Below are 21,215 nucleotides of genomic sequence, written 5' to 3' on the forward strand. Positions count from 1 at the left end.
CCACTAAACATCACCCTCTTCTCTCCTCCTCTGCTCCCTCCCACACGCCCTCCCTGCTTCAGGTGGAGCGGATGACAACCTGATCGAAGGCGGAGGGGTGCAGTTTGTGTGCAAGCCAGGCGCACGGAACATCACCGTCATCTTCCACCCACTCATGAGGTGAGAGATATGATCCCTCCCTCCCTCACTGGCGCGCACACATACCGACGTGCGCACTTAGACCTCGCACTGACTGCATGGTAGCCACTGGGGAGGCAGATGGTGAAACGGATGTGGAAACACGTGCACACGTGTGCACACACCATAGCCATAGCATCACACATGACAAAGATCCCCTGTGTACTTCTTCACAGGCTGTTGCAACAAAAGTGGTTTCAGTGAGTGAAGGTGGTTTTGGAACCAATGCCATGCTTGGCCGCATTCATCTCCCCAGTGGTGGCATTTGTTGACACAGCACATCAGGTACCACGAGAGGTTCACGTACCACTTGCCACAGATGTTATCCTTGGCCCGGAATTGGAATGATGAGGTCACTGCATTCATCGTGCTGTGCACGAGTGATTGCCCCATCGCTCCCCACATACACACAAGACAAAGATCCCCCATATAACCATAACAAACTGTAGGAGCAAGTGCTATTAGTTGTCACCTATGAAGACTGGCACGGCACACGATGGGGCAGGTGGCCAGGACCATGCCCAGCCACCTTTTTCTTCCGAGTAGTGATGTTTACATATTGCACAAAGTACTGATTTGAGGCTGAGTCGACTTAGGGGAGGCCCAGGACCGGTTCAGGTAATCGTCACTGTTGTTAACCGTGGACAAGGATCGAACTCGGGGTGCCACCACCCCCACACACACAGACGCACTTAATCCTGCACTATGCGAGCAGACGAAAGCACGTATTTACACCAGCACGCGTGTTTTGAAAATCCACACAACGTGCGCGGAGGCACTGAGCGCGGAGCAGCCCATGAATGTTATTAAAAGTGCCTTGGTCTCCTCCCGCGTGTAAACGTTTCTAGTATACCACGGTAGCAATGCTCTAAATCTTTCGTTTTGGTGGTGGGGATTCAGTCTGTGAATACCTCAACAATTGTGGGTGAGGAAAGACCTTGCCAAGACGACTCTTCCCCAACCCGGGTGATGTCATCTCTGGCCCTTCTGAATACCGCCAGCGGTATTGATAGTGACAGCGGTCGTGGTCGTAGTAGCAGCGTCCTTTATTTAGCTAGGAGATGGGATGCAGACCCGTTGTGTTACGTCAAGTCACGGAAAGTTTTAAAACATTTTAAGTCCAACTAAATCTCGACTATATTCAACAATTTCACGTGACATTGTTAGAGGATAAGCAGAAAAGGTGAAATTCGCTTAAAAAAGTGAAACATACAAGAAATTGAAGGTGGGGTGGAGTGGTGGCGTAGTGGTTGGCTGGGTTCAGTTTCTTGTCAAGGCCAACATCAGTGGCTTGTTTTATCTGTGTAATGCGGGCGCGGGCGACCTCCCGGATGTGACGTCACGGAGAGGTGGAGTTAGGTGACGTGGGAGGAAAGGTTAAGGTTCTTAAGGGAGGGGACCGGAAGAGGAAGGCAGAACGAGTGGGACTGGACCAGAGTAAGGCCACGTGGGCAAAGCCAAGGGGTGGCAGCGGCGGCCAGCGGTGGCCAGCTAAGGGAGCAGCCAGCGGAGCTGCGAGAGAAGACAGCGGTGGGGCGGCTAGAGAGAAGGCGGACGAGGAGCTGCGGGGAACACAGCCGGCGAGGCTGTGTGTGAGGGAGAGGCTACGAGAGCGACGAGAGGAGAGAGAGGCTGAGAGAACGACGAGGGGAGAAACTGCAGGAGAGCAGTATCAGTGTCAGTATAGAGTCTTATAGAAGGACAGCCGTGCGGGTTAAGAGAGAAGAACCGAATAAAGGACACCAAGCCAGACATCGTGGTCGAGTCCTTTATTACATTGGTGTCGGAAGTGCAACGGCATGTCGAAACAAGTGAGAAAGAAAAATGTTCCAGCGCCGGCATCGGCTTCTTCGTCCGAAGACGAAGACTTCCCTCCAAACATGGATCCTGCCAGGGTGGTGGAGGAGAGCCCTGCTGAAACGAGTGCGGGGACGGGAGTGGAAGATGTAGCCACAGTGTCAGGGCCGCCGACACCATCAGACGCTGATCGGCGATGGCTGCAGGTGGCTGAGCAACTGGAGACTCTCAAGGACGCCCTGGGCCAATTGTGTCATCTCGTCACCCCAAGCACGGCGACGGAGAGAGCGGAGAGTGCTCCACAGGCCGCCACGGGTTCTTCACTCCCGGCGCCATGGGCCACGCGGCAGGAGGCCGCCATCTTGCGCGTGCCGCGGCGGGAATCCGCCATCGTGACCACGCCGCGATTCGACGCCATTTTGAATTTGCCTCCGGAGGAACCATCGGCGGAGGGCGGAGTGAAGCGAAGTCGGAGTCGCCATCTCACCACGGTCAAGGAATTCGCCATTGGGGGCGACTGGAGCGCTTTCGCCTGCAGATTTTTAGCGGCGGTCCGTTCTGCGAGATGGACCGATGCTGAGGCCTTGGAAGTGTTGCCGACTCTTCTGGACGACGAATCTGTTCGTTTTTTTCGCTCCATTAAGGCCGAGAAGAAGAGGACATTATATGGAGTTTTTCAAGAAATGGCCGACGCCTACGAGCCACCTGACGACGCGCATCGGCGATTCGCTCAACGACAACGAGCGCCCGAGGAGTCGCCTGTGGCGTACAGGGGTGCAGTGCTTGATTTGGCTATGGCCGCGTATCCAGATACAACACCTGACCTGCTCGAGCCTCTCATCTTGGGCAAGATGCTCGAGCTGTCGCGGGATCTTGGGATTCCCATGCCGGTGTGCGGGCATGAGAAGCTCACCTCCCGGGCGGCGGCGAAATGTCTGGATGCACAATTCAACCTACGACGATGGAAACAGGTCACGGCGTGGACAGGGGGGCCCGTCGCGGAGGGTGGCGCTCTGGGTTGGGACCCTACGAAGTCGGTATACGTGCCGGATGAGCGGGGCCCTCAGGAGCTGACGGCCGCCTCGGTGCCATGGTCAGGCCGCGGTGGACCGGCCTCTCGTGCTGCACCGCCGATACGCGGGCGGCGCGATGCAAGGCCTGCGCTTCGGCGCAACGACGCCGATTGCTTCCGCTGCGGACGGAAGGGCCACTACGCGAAGGACTGCTGGGCCCGCATCCCGGGTCCGCCACAACAGGAGGCCTCATTACCGGCCAAGCCGCCCAAGGATCCACCGAAACAGGCAAGTCGGCACGCACCAGACACCCGGCAAGGCTTTACACCTCACCCATCACCTTCGTTGTGCGGTCATAGTGTTGTTGTTAAAGAGGGACCTTCGACGGGGCCTTGTCGCTCTGTGACGCAGTGGCGCAAATTGGCACGGAGGGTTGTTGCGGCCGCTACGGGTTCGTCCACCGTGCCGGGGTCTATACAAGGGGTGGACGTGCGCATTTTGGTCGATTCCGGGGCGTCCGCGACTATTATTTCGGATGTCATTTTTCATCTGTTAGGCATCCCACCCGGGGCCGTGCGTCCGGTTTACGGGTCGTGCGTCGCTGCGAACGGGGGTAGTATGGGCATCGTGGGCCAGGTGGACGCTAAAATATCTATTGGGGATGTGTCGGCCTCGGGCGTTGTGTTGATTTCAAGATCCTTGGCAGTTCCCTGTTTATTGGGCACTGATTTTCTGGCTAAGATGCCTATTTTGATCAAAATTAATGAGAATTGTATTGAACTGCCGGGTGGCCGTCAAATTTCGTTTCTGCCGTCGCCCTGGGGGCGACCTGCTTCGGCCGTACAAGTGCAGGCGCTATCCGTGGCATCTGTTGATATTCCACCTGGTTCACAGATGCTTATTCCCCTGCGGTATCGGAAGCCCCTGCCTGGTCGGCTGGGAGCGGTTGGGATCTTGTTGTCACCTTCAGCCTCGATAACGGCCGGATCGGCGCTGGTCGGAGCGCAGACCATCGTCCGGCCAGACCAATTACCGTTTTTGCAGGTGCTCAATGCGGGTACGGAAAATGTCTGTGTCCCAGCCGGCACGGTTGTGGCACATGCCACCACGGCATTTACGGCTCACGATTGTGCGCATAGCCAGGGAGTGGTTGCTGGTGTTTCCGAGCCTGTGGCTTCGGATGACCGCTGGATTGCTAGCTTATGTGACGGAAATTCTTCCCTGTCTGTGGATCAACGGGGTGCGCTTCATAAATTGTTATTGACGTATTCCGATGTGTTTAGCTCCAATGATTTGGATTTGGGACGCACCTCATTGCTTCACCATCACATTGCTACAGGCGACGCTGCCCCTATTCGGTTGAATTCGCACCGAATGAGTCCGGCCGAGCGGGAACACGTTCGGGGGGCAGTGGAGGATATGTTGGCTGCGGATATTATATCGCCGTCGAACAGCCCATGGGGCGCGCCTGTGGTTTTGGTTAAGAAAAAGGATGGCAAATTGCGATTCTGTGTTGACTTTCGAAAATTGAATAAGATATCGGTGGCAGATGCGTATCCCCTGCCGCGTATGGACGACTCCCTCGACGCATTGTCGGGGGCTAAGTATTTCTCTACACTGGACCTCTCTTCGGGATTTTGGCAGCTTCCCCTTGACGAGCCCTCACGGGAGAAGACCGCATTCCGTACGCCGCAGGGGTTGTTTCAATTTAACTGCCTTCCGATGGGGCTGAATGCGGCCCCTGCCACATTTCAAAGGCTCATGGAACTCGTTTTGACGGGGTTGCAGTGGGAGACATGTCTCATATATTTGGACGATATCATCGTCTTCAGCCGCACATTTGATGAACATTTAAGGCGGCTGGAGACGGTGTTCGCGAGGATGCGCTCCGCGAACTTGAAATTTAAACCAAAGAAATGTCACCTACTGCAACGGTCCGTCCGTTATTTGGGGCACATCGTGAGTGCTGAGGGGGTGTCTACGGACCCGGAAAAAACGGCGTGCGTCCGAGATTGGCCGACTCCGGTCACCGTGGGGGATGTACGTCGCTTTCTGGGATTTGCCTCGTATTATCGAAGATTTGTACCGAATTTTGCGACCATCGCGAGGCCCTTGCACCTCCTTACGGGTAAGGGACGTAAGTTTGCGTGGGGACCGCCGGAAGAGGCGGCCTTTCAGAGTCTGCGTAATCTGTTGGCTACCGCCCCAACATTGGATTATCCGGATTTTAATCAACCGTTCATTCTTGATACGGATGCGAGCGACACAGGTATTGGCGCGGTGTTGTCTCAGTTTAAAGGGGGCGTAGAGCGCGTCGTTGCGTATGGTAGCCGGGTCCTGTCGCCCGCGGAAACACGCTACTGTGTCACTCGCAGGGAACTCTTAGCCGTTGTTTTTTTCCTACGTCAGTTTCGACCGTACCTGTACGGCCGTTCCTTTATCGTACGTACGGATCATGCGGCCTTGCAATATGCCCTTAAAATGGATCAACCTTCCGGCCAGCTGTCGCGTTGGTTGGACACGCTGCAAGAATTTTCATTTCAAATTCACCATCGTAAAGGGGTGCGCCATGCGAACGCAGACGCACTTTCTAGGTTGCCGCAGCGCTCCCCTTGCAAATGTGCGTCGGGGACGCAGAGATGTGCGCCCAGCCTACCCCCCCCTCAGCCGGTGGTATTGGCTGTGGAGAAGTCGGATGCTACTGTGGAACCGGGGCCGACTGATGGGGTTTTGAATCTGCCACGGTCTGTTTGGATAAGGGAGCAAATGATGGATGAGTCGTTAGTGTCCTTGCGGAAGCGATCCAAAGTGGAGGTTGGGGGTCCGGTTACGGAGGGTGCGCCGGAAACCGCGGTCCGAGATGGTCTGCTTATGTGGAGGGAAAGTCTCCAGGAACACTGGCGTCTAGTGGTGCCTGCGTCCCTCCGATACGAGTTGATTAGAACTCTCCATTGTGACACGCTATTACATCTGGGTGTGCAGAAGACCTTGTTGACGTTGCAACGTCATTATTTTTGGCACGGCATGTCGACGGATGTCGTGGGGCACGTCCGCGCGTGCCCTGACTGTGCCCGGCGTAAGCCTCCTAAACATCCTTATGTGCCACCCTTACAGTCAATTCGGGTGTCTCGGGTCAATGAATTGGTGGCACTGGACATTTTGGGACCTTTCCCACCTTCGGCGAGGGGTAATAAATATTTGCTGGTCGGGGTTGAGTACCTCTCCCGTTGGCCGATGGCCTGGCCGTTGCCCGATCAATCGGCCGCGGCCATTACCGACGCCTTTTTGTTCGGATATGTTATGGACAAGGGTGCGCCGGAGAGACTCCTTACGGATCAGGGCCGAAATTTTTCTTCGAAATTATTGGCGGAAGTATGCGCGGGCCTAGGGACTAAGAAGGTCCGGACATCCCCATACCATCCGCAAACGGATGGTATGGTTGAGCGGCTAAACCGGACATTGTCTGCCATGCTGTGCCACACGGTGAGTGAGCAACAATCGGATTGGGACCTGCACATCCCGGGGGTGCTTTCGGCGTACAGGATGACTCCTCATGCGGCTACGGGTTATTCGCCATTTTACCTTATGTATGGTCGGGAAAACGTGCCGCCAATGGATGTGCAGATGGGAACCGGTGTGAGGGGACCTTGTAAACCGCTTCCTGACTACATTCGGGACACTGTTCGCCGGGTCTCGGAGGCGCGGGAGAGTGCCCGTGTGGCTACGGCCAAAGCTCAGGCCCGAAATGAGAGGTACGCACGGCGTTCCAAAGGGGAGTGCCCCTGGAAGGTTGGGGACCTGGCCTGGCTCCATTGCCCGCAGGTGCGGCCGGGTACCTCTCCCAAATTTCACAAACCTTGGCGAGGGCCTGTCCGCCTCATTGAGGTTCCTAATCCTCAGTCGGCGCGTGTTCAAATTGGTTCTCGCCGCTGGTTTGTTCACACGTCGCGCTTGAAACCGTATGTTGCTCCCCTACATGATGCATCATCTCCCAATGTTGCCTTGCCGGGGTCTGTTGCTGCCGACTCTCCCCCGCCTGCGTCCATTGATCTTGCTAGAGCGCCTGTCGTACCTGTTCCAGGCAGGCCGGCCTTGACACCGGAGGGGACGAGGCGCTCTGCTCGGAGGGTGCCTGCCAGATCTGCGGGTCCTTCGAGCCCTGCAGCCCTTCCGACCCCGCTGCAGACGCATCCGCGGGACAAGCCCAAGACTGATCCTTCAAGGACACGGGACGTTGGTGGACTTCCAACAGCGACAGGGGGATTTCACCCTGTCGCTCCTCAAACTCAATCACGTTCCCGTTCCGCGGATGGGCCGCCGACCGTCCGGGACGGGCCGGCGACCCGCACACGCTCTAAATCCCTTGTGTTTCGTTGATTGTTATGTTGTATTGTTCTTACTGTGTATTTATTGCCTGCTTCTGCTACGTTATTGATTGTTGAGTTGTGTTGATTGTTCTTACTGTTATATTGCATGCTTGGTGTCCTTTGGTGTGTTACGCTCGGGTTCGCCCGCATTACTGTTGGTGTTGTTCAGCCGAGGTCGGCTGGGTTTTTCTCCACGGGGGAGGGTGGTGTAATGCGGGCGCGGGCGACCTCCCGGATGTGACGTCACGGAGAGGTGGAGTTAGGTGACGTGGGAGGAAAGGTTAAGGTTCTTAAGGGAGGGGACCGGAAGAGGAAGGCAGAACGAGTGGGACTGGACCAGAGTAAGGCCACGTGGGCAAAGCCAAGGGGTGGCAGCGGCGGCCAGCGGTGGCCAGCTAAGGGAGCAGCCAGCGGAGCTGCGAGAGAAGACAGCGGTGGGGCGGCTGGAGAGAAGGCGGACGAGGAGCTGCGGGGAACACAGCCGGCGAGGCTGTGTGTGAGGGAGAGGCTACGAGAGCGACGAGAGGAGAGAGAGGCTGAGAGAACGACGAGGGGAGAAACTGCAGGAGAGCAGTATCAGTGTCAGTATAGAGTCTTATAGAAGGACAGCCGTGCGGGTTAAGAGAGAAGAACCGAATAAAGGACACCAAGCCAGACATCGTGGTCGAGTCCTTTATTACATCTGCACCAGTCTCGGGTTCCAATCCATTATAAGCACGCACTGACTAGCATGGTGAAGTATGGTCAAATAAGCCCCATGACCGAAACAGTCGGTGAGGCCTTTATCCAGGAGTGGCTTGATAAAGGAATGTAAATAATATTTTTTCATTATTTTCATTAATTATCACGAAGACTAGGTTCATATCTCTGAGGCTGGGATTAAAGCCAGACATAACCAACAAAACTTACCTCTCTCACCTTGTAGTCAAACGTTTGTTTTATTTACCTAGGTGAGAATTTAGTTTGCCAGTAGGGGTCTGATTTAATCCCAATCGAGTAATTTACGGGTAATTTTCAAATTGGAAGAATGTGGACCCTGACACCGACAGACAATGGCCTGCTGCTGTGTGAAGCAGACAGCGCATATTCGCACAGCAGTTACACCACAGTAATAACCAGGGTGGGCCACTGGGTTCGCACCGTGAACCACTGCAACATACCACTCGCAGCATACCACTCATTCAGCTGAGTTGAGCACGTGGTCTGGGTAAGCCTAGAGCTTTTATACACACATTGCTGCATGCTTTTGTGTGTAGTTAAATCTACCAGCATGGGTGTGCATCTTTAGTACACATCAGTGATCAATACAAATCAGAGACCTGTGTGTTTTTAAGTTGAGTTTCATGCAAGGCCGCTGCTTGTACGTATCTCTAGCCGCGTCACCGAGCCCCCCCCCCCCTCGCAGTTCCACGGCCCCCACCCCTGTCGAGTGATGGAGCCGACATTAATTTGCGTTTTAATGAGCTTAGGATTGGGGGAAGATTTCATTACATCCTCATTAAAGCCCTTCTCCGTGCGGGTGACCATGGGATGACGAGACTGCGGCGCAACAGGTTTAACCCCTCGCTTGCCGCAGCCGCTGGGAACCAAGGCGATGGTGGAACCTGGCAGGGGCTGCATGACGGCCGGTCGCTCGGTGGCGTCCCCTCATCCAGCAGCGGACTGTAGAAAGGGCCGCACTTATTCATAATGGTATTCAGTTTAGTATAAGTATTTACTATATATGTATGTGTATATTTGTCTCTATATATATTTATACCTAGGCTGTATGTTACATCTGTGTGACACCAGTTCAAAGCGTTACTCGTGAGAAGAGTCAAGGTGAGGTGTGGGTGGGCCGGCCACGACGCTATGGCACTCGAGTGATGTCACTCTGACGTCACTGCCCCACAGCTTTATTACTCGTTACTGCAGCGGCAATGTCGCTCAATGGCTTTGATGGACCTCCTGACAGCGGTTTCAACTTATTTTTTGCATTAACGCAGCCTGTTAGGTGGATATTCTGCAAGGTCATAGCTTTCGGTTGTTTGGGTTTAAACTGTTTTCAATGATAAATCGTGGAAATATTGCTCACCCGGCATCATCAGCACAAGAGTCGTTTGTTTGTCATTAAAAAAAAAACAATGGGTGCATTTGTAGCCGTGTTGAGTTCAGAGAATCAATTCGATGGCACCTGGGGTCACCAGACAGATTCCATTTGTGCCTGGTGCAGAAGCGTGCGGGATTGGGCAATGACCGGTGATGTGAGTGATGGATCGCACCACTTAAAAAGGAGACTCGCATAGAGGCCCAAAGACTCACATAAAGAGCAACAGACTCCCATAGAGACCCATGCACTCACAGAGACCCAGAGACGCATTTCGACATAGAGACCCATGCGATGCAGCACAATGTGGTGCTGCATAGCACTTCACCCCAGTCACAGTTAGGCAACTCTCTATATCCCCCACTTAAGGAGGAGGTAGCCGCTCCTGCCACGTGTCGTTCTAACACGATGGTTAACTGCAGAGTCCAGGGGATTAGAGACTAGGAGAAGCTGGGAATTTCTTTCACTGACGTGCATTCAGGTAACACTATTAAGTGTCTGCAAAAGCTACTAGCACATAGGGTGAACCGTCGGACACTGTGGTGTCGAACAGCACGTGGCGCTACAAACCCAACACATGTCAGGGAGCCGTAGAGCACAACCGCAAACGCCTGCGCAGTAGAGGCGGTTCTTGCGTTGGATCTTTATGCCCAAGGGAGTCGCTGGATCCTGAGTGGCGGCTACTCGCTTGCTCTCCGGGTGCCCTGGCCTGGCCCCGGCGTGGGTGGCCACTCGGCCGAGAGTCTCTCCGCCTTCTCGTGTCTTGTTCGTCAGCGGCCGTGGTACAACTGCCTCGAGGAGAGGTCGCGAGGAGCGCAGGGCACCGACGACAACGGTGGGCGATGTGGTTCACGTGGCAACGATGGCGGTGATGGTGATGGCATGGTGCCCGGAGAGAGGAGCACGGGGAACGAAGGAGTTAAAGTCTTAATGAGTAAAGCTGCCGGCCTTTGGCCTGGGATGAGAATTTTCACTTAGATTGCAAATGGCTTTTTTCCACCCAAGACATTCACCAATGAGTGATTGTTTTGCTGATGAGCAGAGAAAGGTAGAGGCGTGAGACCCAACCAGGAATAAATGAAGATTAAGAAGGTAAGGTGAAAGTTTTTTTCCAGGTCCCCCACAGCCCCCCATCCCCTCTCCCTTTTGGATGAAGATTAAAAACAATGGCTTTAATCAAGCACATTGTCGAGGAGAAAATGCCACCAGATGCTCATTACGCCGACGCTTTCGCGCAGCGGAGTTGGTCCCGTTGGATCACCCGCGGGCGTGCGCGGCTTGCGTTGTTTTTGTTCTCCTGTCTCGCCCCGAGCAATCCTCTCGTTCCGTGGGCGACGCGGCCCGTTGCTTGGGTGGCGCAGAGCAGCAGTGGTATCTGTAATCCCCCCCGCCGCCCACCGGCGGAGAGCGCAGGATGAAAAAGAGAAACTCCTTACTCTTCGAGGCCCCAAGCCAAGGCGCCACGAATGCGAAAAACGTGAAGATGAAAAGCTGTTCCCTTCCCTATTCCAGTTTATTTATTTTCTCGAAGAATTAAGGGGACAGATTGGGCCTCATTACCACACTACATACCTGACTTGATAACATTTAATCAAAAGAGCAGTGCGAACTGGGAAACGTTAGATGTGTTGAATAAATAACATACAAAATGAAATAATACAAAATAAGAAATAATTGTATTATATACATTTATAAAATAAACTGCTTACAAATGTGTGAGAACAAATCAAAGATATTTCAAATGTGAGATAGAAATCCATGTTTAAACAGACAATCGCCGGGAGGCACACGCTTGCTCCCCTTGCAGTACTTTCAAGATTGGTGTTTGTAATAATATTACGCGGCAATCATCCCTGCCGGGGGCCGGCTATTCAAAAGCCCCAGCACCCCTGTCCATCAGTCAGCCGCGGCACGTCCCTTTCAAACGGCGCCTCCCGCCGCCGCAGGTGAGGGGGAGTTGTGCCGGCGCTCGGGGCGAGCGGCGCGCTGTGCGAGACTCAACCAGTCGATCCGTTCATCTCCGCCCGGGGCCTGTATGCTCGACAGCGTTCGCACTACACTCTATTTATTTCTGCGATGGCCGACTTTCTCCCCTCCCCTCTCCGTTCCCTCCGCCTCCACTGCTTCCTCCTACCCCCCCCCCCCTTTCCCTCGCACACCCTCTGCCTCGTGGTTTCTCTCCCAGTAACTTTGTTGCTCGTGCCCTCCGTGCACTTCCCCTCCTGCCCGCGGCTGTGTGGATGCGTGCCGCGTGGAACAGCCAATTTACCGTGAAATCTAGGTCTTGTTTTGCGCTGAGGTTGAGGGGTTTGTGCCGCGGGAGGGAGAGAGAGCGGTCTGCGGGGTTTTTTGTATCCATTTTTGTCTGGTTTTTTTTTTGCTAAAATTATTTGATGCACATTAGAGGGAACAGCTTGTATAAAGTGGGAGACATATGTCCACTAAAAGGCAAAGTCTTCCCGCATCCTCAAATCCTGGTGCCCGCCGGTGCCGCTTTTGTTTTTCCTTTGTGCACGCATCCGGTAGCACTTGCAGGCCAGAGCTGTACGTTGAGCACTTGCTGCGAGCCCACAGTTGCTTGTGTCAATGTGGATTCGTGTGTTGGGCACGGAGAACACGCGGCTCTCCGAGTCTTTGTTCGGTCTCCTCGCAGTCGGCTCGGACTTCACTCGCGGCTGCTAATAAAGAATGTGCCACTTGAGGTGGCGCGGTGGCCCCAGGGGTCAGGGGGTGAGGGTTTGAACGCGATCAGAAACCCGTGATCTCAGCCGCTCTCTCGGGGAGCGACCAGTCGATGCTCTCCCCCCAGTCGCGAAGTCGCGTGCACGTCGTCATCGATGATATTGATTGTTTGATCTCCTTCATTTGTAATCGAAGGATCGCAGAAGTTTAGGACTCTTGGAATGGAATCCGGTTCGGTTTCAGTGGCGATTGAGCCAAACCGATGGGCACGTGCACGCAGAGCTCATGCCGCGGTGATCAGTCACGTGGCTTCCGTTGCCAGGCACCAACGGCAGGGCTCGGTGGTCATTGCGTAGTCCATTCAAATAGACACAAAGACGCACACACACACGGGGATGAACTATCTTATTTCTTTTATTCGAGATTTCGAAATCTTAGGCAACACGATAATTGACTTTTTTTTATAATTGCTTTACATCCGATTAACTGTCGTGCAGAAAAATGAAAATTGACAACTCTAGTTATGAAGGGTAATCCATTTGTAGATACCCTGCTAAAATAATACTGGAGACATTCCAGAGACATCAACATTTTTATTTCAAAGCCTCTACACTTCTCCCACCGATATGAATACACGTGTTACTTGATTATCTATACGCTTGTTCACCCAGGAAAGCCTCACCGAATCTCAAGGCTCATTTTTCAGGAGGGTCCTGCCCAGTGTTTGCAGTCGAGTGCGACGTTGCTGTGTATACTCCTAAGCCAGTGATTTGCAGGGAATTTTTGAGAATTGGGATGCATTGGGATGTTTTGTGTGTGTGTTTACGAGCTAGATGAGGAAACCGGAGAACCTGGAGAAAACCCATGCAGGGGGGAGAAATATAGAAACCCTGTGAAGAAAAGTGTCTGAGTTGGGAATCTAACCCAGGAATTTTTGCTACGAGGCACAAGTGTTACCACTGCGCCACCACCCTGCCGCTCTTTAAATAATTTCCCGGCCACCTCTGCAGGATACGTATCCATCACTTTCACGATATCAGTGACTTGTTGAGATGAAAATCAGAGAGGATCATTAGCATTCGGTGGGAGCCCTGTGAACGGACCAACCCGTGGTTGATATAAAAAAATTTCATTCCTCCTGCCTCCCACGTCGAGCGCTCGGGTGAACGAACCGACCGAACGTCCACGCTCGCGTCTTGCGGCGCGCAGAGCTCCCCCCGCTTTACGGGAAGAATTAGACGGCCGCTTCCGCTGGCACCGCGGTGGCGCGGGGGAGTGGCGGTGGCGGCACAATGAATCACGTGGTTCCTCTCCCGCGCCAGAGTAAACGTGGAGCGGGAGCCAGGGGCCGAGATGGAAGCGCTCGTCCTGCGAGGCTGTCGAGAAATTCATACCAGATGCCAGCGCCGATACGCATTAATAACAACCGCACGACGTCCGATCCAAACCCACCGCCATCCATTTGTTATGTAATAATAATAAATAATATGTACCTGTGTAGAGCTTCTTTGGTCAATCCACTGCACATCGAGGGCCTTGAACATTGCCAACTTGTCTTTGGCTTCCGACAGGATGAGGCTACCTCGTGTCATCTGTACCCTTACTTTAACCAGGAGACGACACAAACCCAGTCACACGCACAACACAGCAGTGCCTCTCTTGCAAGGGTGAGCTGCGTGGGTGTCTCAGATTTGTTTATTTGTTGCATTTACACCATTGCTGAGCATTTTACACAAATCACCAAGTGGCCGTCGGCAAGCTGTGCCGTCAAAGGGCTGTAAAGAGTGCAACACGTTTCTTGATTTGAGCAAGATTATTATAAAAGCTTGGGGGGGGGGGAAGAGACGCGGTGAACGTGGGTTCGGTTAATGATCATCCTTACAAGACTACAGTCTCCCAGCTCTCCCTGTGCCAGAGACCAAGAGACTCGAGGAAGTTCTTTATCAATCCACTGCTGGATGAGGGCCTCCCCACGCCGTGCGGGTCGCCAGAGTTATTTTATCCTATACCGCAGCCACGCTAGTCAGCACGGGCTGGTAATGGTGGGAAACATAGTTGTGGGCACGCACAAGTGCAGTACAGCATTGGATAGGTCTCGTCTGACGGTGGTTAAATTTTGAACCGTGATGAGCAGGAGATGCATATGCATTGGGAATGTTACCTAAAAGAACACGAAAAGTGACGGGCGGCCCTGGCATATTATAGAATGTAACAATATCACATCAATTAATATTCATGTGCAGGGTACAAATGCCCGATATGCGGGCGGCGTAATGCTCACAAATGGGAACGCATCTCATTTATAACTTGCGCGCTGTAATGGATTCTTTTGTAAATCGGTTCATTAAACTGAGCTCCGTATTCACTCCTAAAGAAGCGGCCGTGAGCTTTTTATTTAATTTTTTCCATTCTCAGCTGCTACAGAAAAAGAGACGGAACTACTTGTGCGAGAGACGAGGTCACGGGAGCAGCACAGACTTTAAATTCGCAGAATCCCGCGCACCGTGTCCTAATTAGTGGAGCCAGTGGAACACTTTTTCCGCACGGCAAGGTAGGGGGTGTTAGAGAGGGCAAAAGCTCAGCCCTGCAATGTCTCTGAAGCCAATTTTATTTTTGTTTACATTCGTGGCGTCTGTAGCACAAATCTGCCACTCAAAGCGCCATCACATTAAAAGTCAACACAAACAATAAATATAGATTTGCATGCTATCTACAGTTGGAAGGGACCTCGACTGCAGGGATCTCGAGAGAGAGACCATCTGGAGGGTATATTTGGCCTACACTTCTACGCTGACCCAGACATCTTGGAAGAGGTGGCAGTACCCACACTTTACCCCACGTGACTTACTGATTGGCCAACTATACTGCTGGGTGGACGGAGGCGGTGGGCAGGATTTAAGAAACTTGCCTGGAGAAAATACAACTTCTACACACCATGGGATTCATCAGGTCACCTAAAATGGGTCCATGAACCTACTTCCTATATTGGCATCTATTTTCCACCTTTTCAGTGAGACATCCGCAGCGGGTTTGGGAGTTTAACGAATGTCTACGTATTTATGATCCAGCGGTTACTGATTCGTTCCACTCACTCACTGGTGGTCAGTCACCTCCTTATCACTCTTCTGTCACTACGACTACTACCATGGTCACTGTTACAGTGAACTTCACTCGTTGATTCCTGCTCCAATTTTGAGAATTCATCCACCACAGTGCAGGGCACAGCAACACACTCAATCATCCACTCACCTGCTTACATTCTCAACCACTCACCCACTTACCCACTCACGCATTCACCCACCCACTTACCCACCTACTCACCACACTGCAGGTCACAACACTTCTCTCTCTCTGCTTCTTCATTCGCATTGCACTGCTACATAATTTCCTCCCAACATCCCTTTTTCCAAGCTCTTCAAAAATAACGTTTTTTTATTCAAGAAAAGTATTAACTCTCACTTTTTACAACTTTGATGGTGCTGTTTGTTGCTGGTGGCTTTACGTTTTGGGCCTGTGCTAAGCAACATTGTTAAAGGATTTTTTTTTTACCCTTGCCTCCAAAGCATTGCATTCTGTGTGCCCCTATTAATATTAACAGGCTTCATATGAAGCACCACCTCCGCTGGTTGCTACCCCCCTCCACCACCGTCCCCCCCCCCCCCCGTTTGCCCCGCCCCCCTCCGCAACGCCAGAATTATTCTCACTTCTGTGCCCACTAGCGTGGCTCCCATCAACACCCTGCGCCCATGACTGTGTAATTGTTAATTTAATCTGCTTTTACAGTGTTATTAATATGGCTGCTCTTATTGTTGTTGATGCTGTCTCGTTGCGAGCTGGTGTTAGTTATTTTTAATGAGCGACCGTCGCGACGAGCTCGTGTCTGCTCGCCGCGCGAATATTAACGACCCCGAGAGAGCGAACGAGCGGTGCGTTTACGCGTTTGCCACAACGCCGCTTTCAACTATGGTTAAACGTGCCGACGGATTTTGTTCCATCCGTCCGTCTGTGGATGTTATCCGTCTCTGTAACAATAGGCCACGGTAACATGCGTAAAGGTAAACTAATACGAACTAAATTGTAGAATAGATTTGTGTAGCTATTATGGCCTTCGCCGAGAAAATATTGGTTCATTTGTTTGCAGGATCGCCCGACTTGGAAATTAAGGATTATGCATGGTGGGCAGGACGATGGCCTAAATCCGCACAATGTCACCCCGTGATGTCGCACGTCTCACGCTTAAAAAGTAACCAACCGTAAACGGCCTCTGGACGCTTGCCTTCCTGCGCACCTAGTGCAGGCACTCCCGTTTTTATCGCTAATTAAATACATCCTTGATCAAACCGCATTTCCAAAAGTGTTAGAGAACTTATGCATTAGCACGATTTCTTGTTTTATTTTTTATTCGTGTTGCGTCATCGCATTTCATCACGACTCGGCGACGTTCCTCCTTTTTCTTGTCGGCTCCGTCGCCCCGTGGGTCTCAAGTGGAGCCTGCCGGGGGAGATGGGGCTGCTACCAAGTGCTGGAATTGTAAGCGGAGGGCAGGGTGCGATGCCAACCTCTGCCAACTCGCATTTGAGTCACGCCCCCCCCACGCTGTCACTTGTCGGGTGGCAGGATTCGGACCCACGGCACTGGCACGGTGCGACCACGGTGCTACCCCACGTGAGATCTCCGAGCCAGGGAATGCATTCATCCAGCAGTGGATTGACATGGCTAGAACCCAGACTCGCACATTTCAGTAAGCCGGGGCAACGCTTTGCAGGCAGATGAGCAGGGTTCACTTGCCGTGAAGCTTCGTGTAACGTCTATATTTAGCACAGAGCTTTTAACTGCCTCCAAATAAAGGTCATTGATTGAGTTTTGAAGGTGATGTTACTGAAGACGGATTGGCTGCCTAGTCTGCTTTAAAAAAAATCACTTATGGCAACAGACAGCAAATCATTTTACTTCACCCAGTTAGTACTGTACGTGTTATGAATCGCTGCTGATTGTGTAATTCACGAGGTTTCAGGGGCTCAGTTGTATAATTGACAGATGCGAGTGCACATAGGCGATTGGCGTGCCTTAGCGGTCCTGAAATCTCCCCGAACGGGCGTTAACGAAGACGCATCTGACCCAACCAATCCGCGATTGCATCTCCCACCTCCCACAGCCACGAAATTCATTAAGGGCCCCAAATTAGCCCAACTACTTCTACGTCGCAGTCACTTCAACATCACCTTTGCTTTCACCCCGGGAGTTTGTGAGCGTGGGACGCGCGCTTTAAGTGATCAGCGGACGAGATGAGCTTGGGCAGGAGGCGGGCTCGGATCTTTATTAGCGAAGTTAGCGGAGAGAGGAGGGCTCTGTGTTTCAGCTTGCCTCTTCATGATGACAACTGAAATCCTCCGTGAGGCCACCACCTGTTTGTATCGTGACGCCCGCGTAAAGACGTTGAGAAACAAAGACGAGGACTTTGGTGTTCGCGACGAAGCCGTTCCACATGTGCCGCTGTTTTTGGTTTGCCAGCAATGCCTATGGAAAGTAAAATGTAATAGATTTAAAATCATACAAGGCACCCTCTATGTATTTATGTATGTTGAACTTCTTTGTCACCGTACGTAGCCAAACCGTGCTAGGTACGAAATCTGATGGTTAACTGTGACCAAATAAACCGGAATGTGCCCTGTCAGATATTGGAAACTAAGCAGCTTGGAGCCTGGAGAGTGCTCGGATAAGTGACTGCCACGCACACAAGGGTGCTATAGACTGCTGCCTGGCCACGTAGGCGAGCAGCAGAGGGCAGTGCCGTTGAAGCCATTGTTGTACTGCACTTCTGACCAACGTGGTGAAGTGTGGTCTATAACTATCATGGTGTGGGGATGACTTCATCCAGCGGTGGATTGACAAAAGGGCTGCGCATTGCATTTATCGATTCCGGATAGTGAAACAAACTTGAGTCCTGGAAGGAACATGATTTGCCATTTGCGGTTGCTGCTGCTGCTGGTAACAATACTCACACCTTGGGTCACGTGCCTCTCAGCATGCCTCAGAGGCGGTGGCCGTGTGTTGCGAGGGGATGGGGAGGCCTTGCCTCCACAGTTTGTCATCAAAGTTTCTTACGTGGGGTGAGGGGTGGGGAACAGCCGTTGCCAGAGTTATAGATCTTCGTTTTCACCTCAAAGTGGAAAGTGGAACGATGCCTCATCATAATTTATTACGACGGCCGTGTTAAGGTCAGCGGTGTGCACGGCCCATCAACTTGGAACAACGTCCGGCGTAGCGGCGCTTTTATTTTATTTTTTTGTCTCTTTCAATCACGTGCCGGGCGCGTTTATAGGGCGACAGAGACGACCCTGTCCTTGAAAAACTATTGACGCCACAAGCCAGTGGAGCATGCCGACTGAGAAAAACCACACAAAGGAGAGAGAGAAAAAAATAAAATAACACCTCCCCGGCCCAGTGTGATCGAAATGAACGACCCACAATTTCGACATTCCCTCCAAAGCTGGGGGATGGGGGGGCCCTTCTACACAGGGGTTGCCCCCTCCCCCCCTTTCACACGGGGAGGACTACCCTCCCCCCGGCTTGGATACACTGAACGAGTTGCATTGTGGGTATGGACGGTGCCAGCCTTCCACCCACCAGCGACTCGTTCGGAAAGTGAAATCGCCAGGAGTGGCCACCACCACACCGTTCCGCCACGTTCTAAATGTTGGTTCAAATCGATAACGGCGGCTAATGGGCACTAGCGGGGGCGTCGGCTCGGAGTAGAAGAAGCAGGGAAGCTGTGGGATGAGGTGGCATCGAACAAAGTATTGTCGGCTCGGCAGGCTCCCGACTCTCTGCTTCTCATCTGTTTGTGTGGCTCCGTACAAAGTGCCCCCATTCTCACCCCTGCCGCGCGGTCCTCTCGTTTCCCTTTGTACCTTCTATCAGTCTACGGCTAACTCCGCCGTGTCCGTTGATAACGTACAATAACACTGTGAAAATCCCTATTTAGTTTATCTCCAAACGCGCGGCACCTCATTTGTACAGCGTCTTGAAATGGGGCCCGCTATTAGAAGCCTCACAAGTCTGATCTGTATTGTCATTGCGATAAAATGAGTCGTAGCCGTGGGACAGCTTGTAATTCGCCATGAGACAAGCCGTTAAGATGCACGCACGGCACCGTCTGCTTCCGTGACGATGTCTACATCGCTCCGTACCCCCCCCCCGCCACTGCCCCCCCCCCCATCCTACCCGGGCCACTGATAATGGGGTTTTTGGAGTTGACCCCCGATATCAACCCTTGACCTGAGCCTTTAATGGTCGCTGGGCTTCCAGGGTGGAGCCTGAGGGCCCAGCTACTTGCCGTGACGTCGCTCAAACCAGCCAAGTGTGCAGACAGATCATCGCTGTCATCAGCCATGACCTTTCCCCTGCTGAATGAAAGCCTCCCCAAGCTGTTGCCACCTCTCACATTTGATACCTTATCAATCCTAATTGTATATTGTTAATAACCATTATAATTAAAACTTCATTCGGGCCATAACATGCCAAGCCATCACAAAGGTGCTGTTGTGGTCATCTTTAGTCAAGTCAAGGAGCCCCCAAGCTAACGTGCTGTGGTTCCTTGATCTATAGGCAGCCTTAGACCAGTAGTGTAATTCCACATTGCTGTGGCACCTCCGATGAGCATGGTTGGCTGCGTACGGTGCCATAGAAGTTCAACATACAGAGCATGCTTACATTTGACTTCCGGCAGCGTGATAGTCGTTTTGATAATGGGCTCGAGTTGAGGCCGGCTGGGGTTTGACCTCGTAATTGAGTGACGAGCCCTCGGCCACCGCGCCAGCTCACCCCTGTAGAATCGCAGCGATTAGTACGCTTGTTCACAGTGAGTTTCCTGCCACGTCTTCGCAGTCGGAGCTGACGGTGCCACGTGGAATCCAAATTGAGCGCATTTTCAGCATTGGAATGTTTGGCCAGCACCGGTTACTTTTGAAGGTTTTTGTAGGTTTAGCTGTGGGAGGAGACGGGATAACCCGGAGGAACCCCACGCAGAGCAGGGGACGACATACAAACTCCACGCAGAAAGGCAGCCAAGTCGGGAATCGAACCCTTGCCCTTGTTGCTGCGAGGAACAGCTGTTACCACTGCGCCCCACCGCCGCCCATCATAGCGGTAGCAGCTCAGGTAGCATTGTTTGCACCGACCGTCAAAGGACACATTTTACCGTCCGTTTCGCCTGCCAGCTCAGACGTGAACAAAAAAAATAGTGATCGGCGGCGGGGTCAATGAGTCCCTCAGGGCGCACTCTCTCTCTCTCTCCGCTATTCCAAAACCTCTCGTGCAAATCAAACCCCCAGGGGGAGCGGTGACAGCAAATTGATCTTCTCTGAACCCCAAGCATCACGAGAGACGCTGGCGACGCAGTGATGGCCGTGCCGTGAAGTCTTCCCCCCCCTCCTCTTCCGCCGGAGAAGCTGCAGGTTTCAAGCGCCGTTTGTGGACCACTGCTGAATTCAATTCCACGAGGAGTGGACAATGTTGTGGTGACAGAATTTTTTTTTTTACTTGGGTCCCTTGATAAACTTGCTCATTAAATAAGGTCATCGCATAATTCACTTTTATTGAGTGATGTAAATATCATGGTACAAGTTGTACCAGCAAGTAAAATATTTGGTCTTGCCCTTTGGCCTAATATCTGTTGAGATGAAAACTGGTCTCACACCCACGACAGTCACCCGTAAGTGTTTGTATTTTACTTGGGCACTAAATTCTATTGCTGGGTATGGCAATATATTTAGGAGCTAAATGCCGACGTTGACGTCTGCTAGTCATGAGAGGGCCGCAGAAGAGATTTTTTCCAGTATTGCTATTCCTCCATTGAAAGAGCGCAGACTTACAGTGGTTCACTATAGGGTCCCATAGTTTTGGTTGCATGGCCACAATCGCACTGCTGTGGCTCGTATTTAATTTCCATCTGTGAAGGAGATGTGCATATCATTGACCTGTTGATCTTCTGATACGGTTGATGGTTCCACCAGTGTCTTAGAGGCGTAGGAGGAATATCAGAGCCAGGAGGACCTTTGGGTCTCGAATAAGGAGGTGTTTATTCTGGACCAC

At 52.4% G+C, this 21,215-nt stretch overlaps 1 protein-coding gene across 1 annotated transcript in view; it reads left to right on the plus strand.

Annotated features, from left to right (window-relative positions):
* Nucleotides 1-21,215, plus strand: part of EXOC4 (exocyst complex component 4) — a 112,382-nt gene that overhangs the window by 40,618 nt on the left and 50,549 nt on the right. Inside the window, 1 exon segment of the mRNA XM_061562701.1 lies at nt 63-159. Coding sequence (XP_061418685.1) covers nt 63-159 — 97 coding nt within the window.

Source organism: Lethenteron reissneri, chromosome 30 (genome assembly GCF_015708825.2).
Source record: "Lethenteron reissneri isolate LAM-NWPU_2019-01 chromosome 30, ASM1570882v1, whole genome shotgun sequence".
Classification (NCBI taxonomy): Eukaryota; Metazoa; Chordata; class Hyperoartia; order Petromyzontiformes; family Petromyzontidae; genus Lethenteron; species Lethenteron reissneri.